Here is a 14,086-nt window from a genome sequence, read left to right as displayed (position 1 = left end):
ATAGTAAGTACTTCATTAGTGTTTTATTATTTTTGACTAAGCAATTCTTTGAACTAGGTCCAGAGATCAATCTCATAGTCTCCTGTAGGGGTTCTACAAAGTCAAAACTATTTTCATGTACATTTGGTCTTTCTTACTCTTAACTTCCCATGAGTATACATTGAAAGTTTTCCATAAAGTCTAAGATGTATCACAAGAATTCAGCTGTCTTCTATTAAGCCAATGTAGAGATTTACAAAAATATAAAACAATGTCACTTTTTCTGATACTACGTTTTTTTCAGGAAAAAGCAGCTATTTCTCATTAACAATGTTAATAACGGGCTTCAACAGTTTTCTGTATTGCACTGACATACATAAACCACATAAAATTCCTTATTGCAATGATTTACTGTCTCTAAGTTTCATGTGAGAGCTATCAGTGAAGCAATAAAGAAGGCACTGGAAAGAGGTAGCATTTGAATTTTGTTTTTTTAGAACAAGAAATAATAAAAAAAAGTATGTTACTTAGGATGATATATATTATTTTAAAACAAATTAAGTATCTTGGAAATTCTTTAGTTTAACTTGCAATGCCATAAATACTGACATTCATAATCCATATAAACAAAAGCACTTTGGAGTTCTCAATTTTTTGAGAATAATGGGATTCTGAGTCTAAAATTTGAGAAGTGCTGCTTTAAACTATTTGGCCAAATTAAATGTTATGTCTCTGAGCTGTATAATAGACTCACCTATCATTTTAGAAAATGTGAAAAATATTTTTCTTGAGCACATATTTTTTGAGGTATTTCTTTCTCCAGTAGAGAACATTAAGACTTGACAATAATCACAAACAGAACTTAAACTGTCCTTTTACTTTCAGCTACCATATGTAATTGAATTTCTACAGTATTCTACTCTTTAAAAAGAATCTTAAAATGAAAGGCTGCATGAAAGAACTTGGAATGGCAGCTTAGCCTTTAGTTTTTATTCACTTATTTATAAATATCATACTATATGTGAAGATAGTTTGTTAATAAAAGTTATAGAATTCATATACTGGAGAAAATGTGATGCTGATTTATTTACCAAGATTGAGAGCTACACAACAAATAACATCACTATCCACTGGTCCACTTAATTCTTCTACTATGGAAATTTTTTGAAGTGAAAGACAAAATAACAATGATAAAGTTGAATTACTAAGTCAATCTAATTTCTGATGGAAATACTGATGAAAAATTAAAAATGGAACAATGTACAAACAGATTTAGTTCATGAAGGGAAAAAAGCCATCAAACTATTTAGCAGATTTAATTAGCTAAGGAATTTATGCTGTAGATTACTAAATTCTTTCAAAATTGCCTTATTGCTCCCAATGTGTATGTACTTAAAACCAAGAAACTCCTTATTTCTCTGAAATTGAAGTGTTTTGAAAGTTTTATTCATTTATTATTCACTTCCTTATACAATAAATGATTATTTACTGAGTAACTTCTATAAATAAGGGCAGTTAATAAGTGCTTATTGAACCCTAAATGTGCAAAGCAATAGATTTACGGTAACTGTTCCATTTCACCCTATGACGCAGGTACTATTATAATCCCCATTTTGCAAGAGAGAGTGGAAGTAAATTTCTCAAAGTCAAGTGGTTTACAGGAAAAGCTAATTCTGAGTTGGGGCTTGGCATTACTACTACTAACTTAACTGGACCAGGAACTGTATAATTCAATCTGTTGTTTTCATTATTGCTTTTTATTATTTTATTAAAAGAATTATCTTCTGAATTTTTGTTCTACATTAAAAACAAAATCAGGAATAATTGTTTTCTTTTAAAAACAATGTTTTGTTGATTTTAAATAAATAGAAGAGTTGACCCCAGTGAATCAGAAAAAGGAGGCGGTAACCCAGTGTTAAGTTAAAACATGTAAGCCTTCAGTTAAAAGGAAACCCCCTCTGTAACAATTCTAATCAGTTAGTTTCCACATGATCTAGAATAGGTAAAAACCCATCAATGGAAATCTGTCTGCCTGATCACCTATGGAGAATGCAGGAAATCTCCTGAGTTTAAAACACTGCCTAGTCACAAGAATAAAGCAGACATATAGATACAGTAAGAGAAGTGCTACATCCATGCTCATGTCACATGTATGTATATACCTATACATGAAACACAGCCAAAGGTCAGACTTTTGGCTAACCTACCTTGCCAATGATTCGTTATATAGAAAACAGTTCCTTAAGCAGGGATCCAATTAATCAAAAAATGAAGGTTGGGCAAATTATTAATATTTTACCTAGCCAAAGTAACTACATAGTATGAAAATGACTAACAATCAGAAATCAAGCAATGGGAATTAAAGAATCTGGAAAAGCACTGAGTGACGGGTCACATTATTTTGTATTTTCAAGTACATAATTTAAAAATATCTTAGAAGCAAAAAAGGGTAAATGAAATATTGCTTCCAAATTATTTAGTTTCTTAAGATACACCAAAATTTGCTAATAAGCTCCTTAAAAATCAGTGGCCTCATATTTAGAAAAGATAATATTAAAAACACATAAAATTTTTTGTTTATTGACCCATAATGAGATAAACTATTCTTTGTTGAATATATAGCAAATAGTTACTGTTTAGGTAAAACTTCATTTTCTACCAAGGAAATTTTATAATTATTTTACATCTTAAGAAACATAAAGGCTAAACATAATAGTAGAGACTTAGTAATATTATCAAGGCTAATAATAATACTAAATAAACCCCTCATATTTAACTGAAGTTCAGAATGAATCAAAACCAATGCATTTCTCTAGGTTGTCATTTAAAATCTTTTCTTTGTATTGTGAAAAGAGTCTATTTTAAGTAAAAAGTTAAAATGTTTAGTTTATTTAAAAACATAATTTTGCATTATTATCCTTAAAACTAAGCTGTCATTATTTCTCAACTGCTTAACTTAAAATATGAAAATATATGTCTCAATTTGTCAATTTAATTGAAATTATATTTTGAAATCCTAATTTGATTACTATAACAAATATTTACATTAATGGAAGATTTTCATCATAAATTAGTTTTTACAATGATAATTTATCTATGAACTCAGGAAATGAGAAGCAGAAGGGCAGAGGACAGACTCCCATATGTTAACTCTGGTGTAAACTCAGTTTATAAGCTGCCTCTTTACCAGTGTGCACCTTATCACTAAGATGGTGCCTGGTATAGAGTAGGCACTGACTGTTAAAATTTGTTTCTTACATGAGCTGATAACTTTTAAGACTTTAAATATGTATTTTAACTACTATCCACTTTTTAAAAAATTTACAGCTAAAAAGTTAAAATGCATATTTCTTAGTGTGAATAATTCCAGTGTTTTCAGTGGCCAACACATCTGGGAGATGTAACAGCAAGTTTTGTATGGAATAAACAGGTTTACTTTGGAAAGAAATCAACTGCTGAAATACATATTTATCTTCAGTTGGATTATATTTGGTTTTGTCTAACAGGTAAGATAAGCAAAGTAGCTTGATATAAGAAATTTAAGTTGATCCTCTCCATTATAACAATTATCAACCATAAGTGACAAGCACAGAAGCACTGGAAAAAAGTCAAAGGCATATTATAAAATATATCCAACAGTCCAACAACATAGCTTACTATCTTAAATATTAAAATATAATATTAAAGACAACTGAATTTTTGAAATTTAAGTTAATTTTTAAAGAACTTTACTTACTTGTTTCCACCTAAAAAGTAACTACCTTGGTGTCCTTGTCCATATTCTAATTGTAGATCCTAATGGTACAAAATAAAATATGTAGCATCAGAGCATTGTATCACCTATCACGACACACTATTATATATCATTTTTAAAAGAGAAGCCCCAGACCCCAAATAAATCTGTATTGCTATATGTTCTTAAAAAGAAGGTACAGTAGGACTTCCAACAATAAGAGATATGCTTGTTGTCCTAATTTAAATTTTTTGAGTATTTTTCTGGGAATTTTTTTTCTGAATGATATGCAAGTTTCATTTATGGCTATTGCTACTGTAATTCATATTTTAAAAATCAGGTTTTAGAAACAAAAAAGCTGAAATAAAGTATTCTTAAGCTATAAATGAAGCAAAAATGAACAGAGAATAAGCAACAAAATCTTGGTTTGCTTTTATATAGCATCTGAAATAATTATGTATATATACACATTCACATATGTCTACTGATGCTTTGTGCTGGTAATTAATTTTTTAAAACATGTAAAATTGGGTGTTATTTTAAAAGTAAATCATATATGCAAAGTAGCACAAGATTGTAAACTGCACTGAAGGACTTTTAAGAATATTTTAAACAGTAAAATAACAAAATTTCAAGTGAATATTAAGGGAATTCCTTGACTATTTAAACATTTCCACCAAATGCTGTAGGTTATAGGGTATTGAGAGTTGAAATTCAAAGGAATGAATAACACAATGCATGTGCTTGCCTCAAACAACTTCTTGAGAAAAAGGAACGTGCTTTCCACCAAATATGGAGAGAATGAGGTGAAGTTACCTTTTCTCCCCTTTTAAAAAAAGGCACTGTATTTTAAGCACCCTTTTAGATAACATTTTTTTTTTTTTTTGGGGTGCTGGGGATCGAACCCAGGGCCTTGTGCTTACTTAAGCACCCTTTTAACTATAAAGGGGGAATTATTTTAATAGTTTAAATACATTTTACTCTCATTAGAATATAGTGTATGCATGAAGTGCTTTTTATTTTATAAGACAACATGATCGGACTTGATGCAAAAGCCACCTTGGAGCAAACTTCCAAAGCTAAGAGTTATCTGCAGTCTTTTCTATTCTTCCACAGCACTTAAAACAAATCTCAAGCACTTAATACTGCCTTTTAATCTATTTACAAGTCTGTTAAACAGCAGCCAGGCTGTGATCTACTCAAAGAGAAAGGGTCAAATGCTTCTTCCTTCCCTACAGCCCAAGCTAACACAGTCCCCTGGCACACACTCACTGTGCCCTGAATTAATGCTTGTTGAAATGCCAATTGTTTATTTTCCTACAAATAGACAACTTCATTCTTAAGATACACAAATACAAATAGATCACAAAATACTAAGCCTAAGAATATGAGGATTTAAAGTAATATGTTATATTTAAGAGAAAAGTCCTTTAAAATTTAAGTACTCTAAGACCTGTCAAAATATATATAAATATATGATGAAGATCTAAATCAAAATCTTTTAGACAAGGCTCAAGTTTTGTCTTCTTCAATATTTGTGTTCTTCCATGCATAATAATCAATGTTCTTACCAGTGACAGAAAAGATAACACATCATAAACAAAGATTAGTCAACTATCACACTGGTATTGCATGAAATTCTAATAAAAAGGAAACTGTTCTCTTTAACTGATAATATATCTTTATTTTTTTATTTTATGTGGTGCTGAGGATTGAACCAAGTACCTCACACAGGAAGAGGCAATCGCTCCACCACTGAGCTCCGGCTCCAGCCCTAATGATATATCTTAATATGATAAAATCACTGGTATCACAAGACTGCCTCTCAAGTATTTTGCCACACATTTAAAATGATCATCACTTTATGTAAGAATCTTTAAACTTTGGTATTCAGTAAAGAGAAGTACTAATCTCTATGAATACACTTTTAGGTTCATGTCTGTTTTCTTTAGGGGCAGCTTAAGCCCTCTACCAGACCAGCAATACCTCTAGCCAATATAATCTCTCAAACTTTTAATCTAATGATAGCTTCCAAAACCACACACTGTGCAGAGTGGACTTGACTTCTATATAAACACAGATGTGTCACAACATCCAGCTCAGCTAGTGTGTGACAATAAGGAGGCAGGTTGATGACAATGATTAAAAAAAAAAAAAACAAAACCAACAGAGATCAGCAGTATACTTGGGAAGGTAAAGAGAAGCATTTAAAACAACCAAAGTAATATTTTAATAGAAAACTGGGTATGAGCTTATATACAGAAAAACATTCAGTCCAAGAGAGAATTTGTAGATATATCAAAATCTGATGATTAAATATGTCATGTTCTCAAGTCCTACCAGGAAAAGTAAAACTGAAAGGGGCTAGTTCTTTACCAACAATTTCTTCTCCTTAAATCAAGTTATGTTATAGCAACCATGGAGCAAAAAATGTGCTAGCCATATCATCAAGTAGCACACTAAATCCTCCTAGGATGTGTCTAATCTCTTTTAATGCGACCATTATTTACCTCATACCTTCTATATGGCAAGAATTTGGCCAGTAAATCAGACACAGAATATGAGAATAAACAAAAGGAAAGGAACAAAAGTAAAAGCAGGGCAGAGTTAGTAGTTATTTACATATCTTTAGAGTAGTCTAAGAAAGACTTATCTAAAAGGTTTTTCAAAATGGATTTGAAAGTTATCACATATTAGAAAAGTACTTCAAAATTATGCTTAGAAAAGCACTCAGAGTAACCCTAGATGATGGTATTATTTGGCCATCCTTTTAAGATAAGTAAGAATACATTTGAGCATGCAAGCATAAAAAATCAGTAGCATTAACTAAGCATCACTTATTTATGAATGACAATGCTTAATTACACAGTAACATCAGTAGTAGCAACACAGAATGAAAACATGCAACAATCTAGCAGAGATTCAACCTAAAGGCTCAAACAAAAGTTCAAGATGGTTCCTGTGGCACAATTAAAGTAAATTTTGGGGTTAGGAAGTCCTAATGTCAGTGGTTCATTTTAATGATCACAGGAGTATTCCTAAACCTAAGATGGAAATTCTAAGAAAAGATGGCATGAGAAAGAACTGAAAAAAGAAAGGAGGAGATAATATAGAACACTGGAAAAGCAAATATGATCAAGAAAATCTTACTGCAGTTTAAAAAAAAATTCCTTTGGGAGATTACAAAGTGTATACCTGATGAGAAAACAGCAGGAGTCAATAGAATGGATATAGTTGGCTATAAAAACACAAAAGAAAAAATAATTTAGTAATATATCTTAACCAAGGAAAAAAAAGATAAGGCAAGGAGAATTGTTTTCCTCATCAAAAAAAAAAAAAAAAAAAAAAAAAGATGGCATGAATAAGGTCATTAGTGACAACTTTTAATGTGATAGATGATTTACAGAAACAAAGAGGGAGTGAATCCAGGGTAACGCAAAGAAGACTGTTTATTTCTTAAAATGTCAGAAAATCAAGTGGGGTTGTAACATTTACTGATCCTGCAGGAATCTAATAAAAGCAGAAGTCCCCTTCCAGGTCTCAAACAGAATAACTGACTTTTACTGAAAGTTTGGAAAATTATCAGTAGGTTTATTCTTCAGAGCAATGGTTATTTTATGTTCCTTTATAACAACAAAGTATTTTATATGTAAGTAACTTTCAATACACTTCAAAATACAAAGTAAAAATAAAACTAGGCATATTAGAGAAAAATATCAGCTGTGACAGATTCGTAACAATCTCTTAATCTCAAGATAGCATTTTGTAGGTTAAATAAACCCATTTTTATGGCTATGGGCAAAAGTCTTACTAAATAATTATCACATTACAGTGAAGTTTGTTGTTGTTTTTAAACTCGTCATCTTTCAAAATTTATAGACTTTTCTTACTAACTGCCAATTCTAAATATCAAGTTTTAGTCTTCTGGCTTCACATATTTTGATTGACAGATTTTTTTTTTAGGTTGCTTTTGGGTAGCAAGAAAAATTGAGGTATATATGCAAACTACAAAATGAAAATATTTGTCATTTAAGACAACCAGAAATCAATAACAACATGTAACTTTTAAGCAACAAGTTCTTCAAGGGAGTAAATGTTTTTTTTGGAACCCAGAAGATTTAGAGCCAATCTCTGGTGCCAAGCACCTACTAAGATGAGAGCCAGATATTTTGGTTCATCATGTTTTTAGAGGCCAGCAACAAGTATTTGAAAGAGTTAAAGTTTCCATGGATATGTCACATCCATTGGAATAGCTACCATCAAAACCAAAACAAAAGAAAAAGGAAGAAAATAAGAAATACTGAGGATGTGCAGAAACTGGAACCCTTGTGCACTGCTGGTGGGAATGTAAAATGGTTTAGCTGCTGTGAAAAACAGTATGGCGGTTTCTCAAAAAAATTAAATATAAAATCACCATATGTTCTAGCAATTCCACATCTAATTATATATCCAAAAATACAGAAACTCAAACAGATAGTTGCACCTCTAGTTCATATCAGCATTATTCCATGGTAGTCAAAAGGTAAAAGCAAGCCAAGTGCTCACAGATAACAAAATGTGGTATTTAAATACAATGGAATATCATCCAACCTTAAAAAGGCAAGTCCTGCCTGCTACAATATGGCAGCTAAAAGATACTTATGACATTATGTTAAGTGAAGCAAGCTGGTCACAGGAGGACGAATGTTGTACAATTCCACTTATCAGACGTACCTAGAGTAGTCAAATTCATAGAGACAGGGAATGGAATGGTAGCTGCCAGGAGATGGGGAAGAAGGAATGGGAATTATCATTTAATGGGTAAGGAGTTTCAGTTTGGGAAGAGGAAACCATTCTGGTGATAACTGCACAGCAATGTGAATGTACTTAATTCCAATAAACTATAATTTTAAAAAGGTAAAAATGGTAAATTTTATGCTATGAATATTTTATCTCAGTTAGAAAAAAAACCTATGAGACATTTATGTTGATTAAATGACAAAGACGTGGGTGGGGGTGGGGGAGAGACAGACATACCCATATCCTAATTAAAAAAAAAAAAGTACAAGAAATTATGAAGATTCCAGATAGAGGCAATATAGCACAGGGTTTAGGTTTGGCCAAGCTCTGCTATTCTTAGCTAAAGAACGAACATCAGTTTCTTTGTACTTTAAACCTCTTCATTTATAAAATAAGCATAATAATATAGTCATATGTGACTTAATGGCTGGGATATTTCTAAGAAATGTGTCTCTAAGCAATTTCAGATAATCATAGTGTACTTAAACCCACTAAGATGGCTATATGGGAGAGGGAAGTGCTGGGGAGTGATACTGACCAAATTATATTCCTATATTATGTGCATGTACAAATATGTAACAAATCCCATCAATATGCACAGCTAGTGTACCAATAATAAAAAAAAATGTGGAAAAAATATAGCTATGTTATTACTAGGTGATAATCTCTTGGGCTACTCTTCTCTCCCTGCCCTGTTTGCTTCCCCTTATTGATCAAAACCATGATATGAATACATATTTCAAGTGTTTAGGCTGTCTGTCTGGCATATAAAATCCTCCAAATAAGGCCAACCTTTGCTGTTATTAGAAGTGAGCTTTTAAGGTTAATTATAAATTGTAGAATTTGACAAGTGTTTCTTCTATTCCTCTTCTGCCAGAACTATGTTTAAGTTAACTGTTCCTGAGCCGCCTTCTCTCCCATCAACTGCTCCCCTTAATCGTAAGAAACTCCAGGCTATAGGGTGGGGAGGGGTTGACAGGAAACAGACATCCTAATACAACCCAGTCAAGCTACCAGGCTAGCTCCACACATGATTCAGAAGATGTTTACAACTCTAAAAGTATGATCTTTCTGGTTTTGTTGTCTTTTCTGCATGGAGGATGTTAATAAATACTAGAGTCAACTTAAACTTTTTGATCTGTGGTCTTTCATCTCTACAACAAATCAAACTAATTGTCATGCTAGCCTACATATGTCTAATTCTGAAGACATTTTTCATCCAGAAGTCTCTGACAATGTTTTCTTCAGATATTCTGTCTCTGACAGTTAATTCTCAGTCTTCATACTTGACTACCATGTGGAGCAATGTGACATATCCCTCCATCTTTTGAGACAGGGCATCTACTGAGTCTCAAGCTTTCTCCCTCCAATGGAGGCTCTGACTGCTAAACACTGGCATCGTGCCTGTGGTAACCAGGTTTTCTGCTCTTCCTTTAGTTCCAATTATGGCAATGCATGCAATTTCAAGGTTTCACCATTTCTTCTTTGATGATTTATAACCACCTCTGAGCTAATTCCATATTTCTAGTGCTAGTATAATAGTTTCTTAATTTTAGCTATTTACTGGACATTTTTAAAAAATGTGGCTGTACAAATGACTATTTCCACACAAGGGGTATTTGTCCATTCCCTTTGTGAAGAATCGCTGGCTACTCCGTAATACTGACATCAGTGTTAGTCCCTCCCAGAGCCAGATCTGCCACATTTGGCCCAAAGTACTTTTCCTTCTCTGATATCTACAGTATCTATCATGTCAGCTTGCCTTCATCAACAGCTGTTACCTGGCAAAATGTTGATAAGCCATTATATATTTTATTGCATAGCTAAGAGTTTATATGTATACATTCTTTTCTAACAAGACAGTAGCTTCCTCTCTAAAAAAAATTATGTCCACAAAATCTTTTTTTATGCTTGATGAATGTTAGAGAGTGTTGATTTAAGAACTTATAAAAATAATCTTTTAAGTCAACCAAAATTGAAACAGGTATGTTATTAAGATGGAGAGAAAGAAGAGGGGGAAAAAATTCCACTTAAAAGGCAGAAAAGTGGAATCTAGGAATAACAATGGGGATAATTTGAGGTTTTGAATAGACACGGAAATAGAAAAATTCATAACAACTACTAAATGTACTACTTAAATTTAATACCTACCAGGTCTAATTTTCCATTCCCCTCATGTAATGATACAATAGTATTATTATTTATAACTTCAGGGCTGCTGTATAATCCAGATATTTTTTGAGAAAACTAGATATGGCATAATGCTGCAAATTAAAATTTTATCTGAGAATGAGTTCTTTATTAACTTAGGGTAAGTTATTTTTTAAATTATATATTTATATGTGCAATATATAACATGTGAATATATTATATATTAATATATGTAACAAATACGAATAATATATATCATGTGACATAATGTGTAGCATTTTATATATATGAATGTATATATATATATATGGATGGTTTTTAGTTCATTAAAACGAGTTATATCATAAAACTGAACGTGTTTACAGAGAATTGTCATTTCTAAAAAGTTTCATGTGAATAAGAAAATTTATTGCTGTTTTTCATAAAAAGGAAAAATGTTTTTATTCATTACTATAACATTACACTTGAATAGATATATCTGTATAACTGGTTATGGGGAAATTGCTATATTTCCTAATATATGGCAACTTGCTAAATGGCAAGCTTTAGTTTATAACAAAACCAGACAAAATGTTTGATCTTAAAAAAAATCAAGACTAAAACAATGCTGACAAAAAAAAATCAGAAGATGAGAAATACCAGATTAGATCTTGCAGTGTAGTATATTTCTTCTGAACTGTCGAAAAAACCATCACTGTCGGGCTGTTCAGCAGAGACCAAGAAACCCAGGTTATTTACACTTAAGACTATAAGCCACGAATTCACAAAGGGGAACTTTTACAAGTGTAGTAAGTTCCTGCTAACACAATTAAGGCAAACGCAAGGTCAAATTAAATTAAGCAGCTTCTAAAAAAGCAACATTGCCACAACTTTGCTTTATAATGCAGTTACTAAATTAGTATAGAATTTAAATACATGCAAGGCCAACTTAAAAGAGAAACAGAAAATAAACTCAAACTGCCTCAACAAAATAGAATTATCATTTATAAACATCTTTTCTTAATCTTCTCCATCCCTAGACATAAACATCAGGCTTTAGTGTTATAATAACATCTGATGAAGACACTTTCTTTAACATTCTCTTTCATGATGGCACACCGAATTAGAGTGAATTAGAGTAACTTGTAAGATAAAGGCTAATAACTCCCTTTTTATCTTTTAGTCAGGTGGGTTAAAAAAAGTATCAAATTTAAGAAGAAAGCTCCCATTTCAGGCCTTTAGTTTTTATTAACAATTGCTTTCTTCTCATTAAACAGAAAGAAAATGAAATGAAATACACAATAATCTGGAGCTCTGGCAAAATAATTTCTCTAGGATCAATTCTGTTTATTAACTAAAAATACTGTCATGTATCTTTAAAGGAGCATATTAAAAAAACAATCATGAGAAGAATATTCATAGAGTTGGCAAGTCTCATTCATTTAATTGACAAACGATTTACTATGTATGCCTTATATTTATGAGTTTTAGTCCTGTAAGGTATTTACCCTAGTACACACACACCTCTCAAAAACTGAAAAAAGTAAAAATGGAAAAATAATTAAAGGGCCTGCAATAAAAACATTTATTCAAGAAATGGAAAAACTAGTAAGTTTCTCCTAAAATAATTTTGAAAATACTCAATCTCAGCAACACAGATTTATTTATTCAGAATTTTAGAATTACTTACCATTTTGTTTCCTCAAATGCTTTTGAAAATACTAATGATTAGCTTTTTTAATCAGTACCAATATACCACAAAGACAAGTTAAAACATTTATTTTCAGTGTTAATATTCCAAGACTATGCTACTTACAAGTTCATGATGTGGTTCTGTCTCCTTTCTTAAGGGTGGATCAAATTTCACTTGGCCAACTGAAAAAGAAAGAAGTTAAGCCAGGATCGTTTTCTATATCCTTAATTATGTAATAATTTTAAAAATCAGTCCATGGCAAAACACATTTAATTATATCATCTACCATACAATGGTCATAATCCAAAGATTTAAATAAAGAATCTCTTAGCTGGATAAAGTCCAAAGAAGTCTTAATACTTAAGTTAATCTGTTAATCTTGGGTCTTTTCATTGTACAAAAAAAAAAAAAAAAAAAATAATAATAATGATTAGCAAAATTTTATTATGCTACAGTCAGGATATAATTTGGTATTGTGTTACAATAAAAAAAAGAGACAATTTTATCTTGATATTTAGTGGGCTAGACAGAGTTGACAGAAAAACCAGACAAAAGCATTATCCCCCGTGACTTCTGCTGCCCCGTACGCATCAGTTCGTGGAGCTGTCCTCCACAAAGGATCAGGGTTGGTGGGTATGACTAAAAGAAGAGATATAAGTAAAGGTACATCACTTCCGAGACAAGGGTTCTGTCTTGGGCTCTCTCTAGGATCACTTGCCCTGGAGGAAGCCCTTGTGTGAGTAGCCTGAAGGATAGGACACGTGGCAAGGACATGAAGCCTCGGCTAGGTCTTGTGAGCGAGTTTGGAAGCAACCTTCTAGTCAAATCAAGGCTTCAGAAGTCTGTAGCTCCAGGTGACATCTTGACTGCAACTTCAAGAGAGGCCCTGAGCCAGAACCACTCTAAGCTATCCCTAGATTCCTAAGGATTCGTGTGAGACAGTTATGTTTTTACAGTTTAAGTGTGTTTAAATAATAAACATGCAGACAAAATATAAACCAGCTGGAGTAGACATAAATGAATTGTATTACAGTCACCCTTTTCTTTGCTGTTCTAATGTCAGAGTATTTCACTACCTTTACCTTTGATTTCTGAATATCATTATCTGTATTTAAATTTGGGTCAAACATGAGACCACTGAGATAATATCAGAGGCACAAATACACTGGAAGGAAGACAGATAATATGCATGTACAAATATGACATAATAAATCCCGTTACTATGTATATCTATAATGCACCGATAAAGATATTAAAAAGAAAAAAGCAGTCACAATATTCCACAGTTTGATTACTAAGAGCTTCAGACAGAAAAGACAACTGTCAACCAAAGTGAAAGAATATCTCAAAGCAATCATTTTCCTAAGGTTTTGATTTTAAGACTATAAATTATGAATATTAATACTAAAGGAAACCATAAGATTTGAATATTTAGCAAAAGGCATGAGTTAGGAAAAGGTTGAGAAACACAGCCCTATAATATCCCCATTATATGTGCAGCATATGTGTGCTTTCTGGCTGTTCCTGGCTCAGATCTCAAATTCTGGCCTGTAAAGATGAGCAGGTTCTTCCAGAATAAGTCTTTCAGACATGTTCACACATGACCACACACTAAAGATTATGAAATAATTTTTACAAGGTATTAAACGAACATATACTTCATCTTGATCAAGGCCTATTGAATATTTCTCACCTACACTTGTTTTCAAACTGAAAAGTGTATTGTAGTGACGTTACATGAAAACAACCTTGTGCATCTGTCTTGTGTTACT

General features: G+C 32.0%; 1 protein-coding gene across 6 annotated transcripts in view; it reads right to left on the bottom strand.

The window, feature by feature from the left end:
• MAP4K3 (mitogen-activated protein kinase kinase kinase kinase 3) overlaps window positions 1-14,086 on the bottom strand; it is a 190,596-nt gene that overhangs the window by 42,729 nt on the left and 133,781 nt on the right. For 4 of the 6 annotated variants that reach the window (XR_013759017.1, XM_079109878.1, XM_079109879.1 and 1 more), the window contains 3 exons: window positions 12,438-12,496; window positions 11,282-11,344; window positions 3,716-3,774 (listed from right to left, as the gene is read on the bottom strand). Coding sequence is in view for 5 of the 6 variants with exons in the window: in XM_079109878.1 (XP_078966004.1) it covers window positions 3,716-3,774; window positions 11,282-11,344; window positions 12,438-12,496 (181 nt within the window). In the remaining variant the exon portion in view is untranslated. The remainder of the gene's footprint in view (window positions 1-3,715; window positions 3,775-11,281; window positions 11,345-12,437; window positions 12,497-14,086) is intronic. The other 2 variants (XM_079109880.1, XM_079109881.1) reach the window with 1 other exon arrangement.

This window comes from Sciurus vulgaris, assembly GCF_902686455.1.
Source record: "Sciurus vulgaris genome assembly, chromosome: 14".
NCBI classification, from domain to species: Eukaryota; Metazoa; Chordata; class Mammalia; order Rodentia; family Sciuridae; genus Sciurus; species Sciurus vulgaris.
Note: the sequence above shows the minus strand (reverse complement) of the source record. Positions and strands in the feature narration are given on the sequence as shown.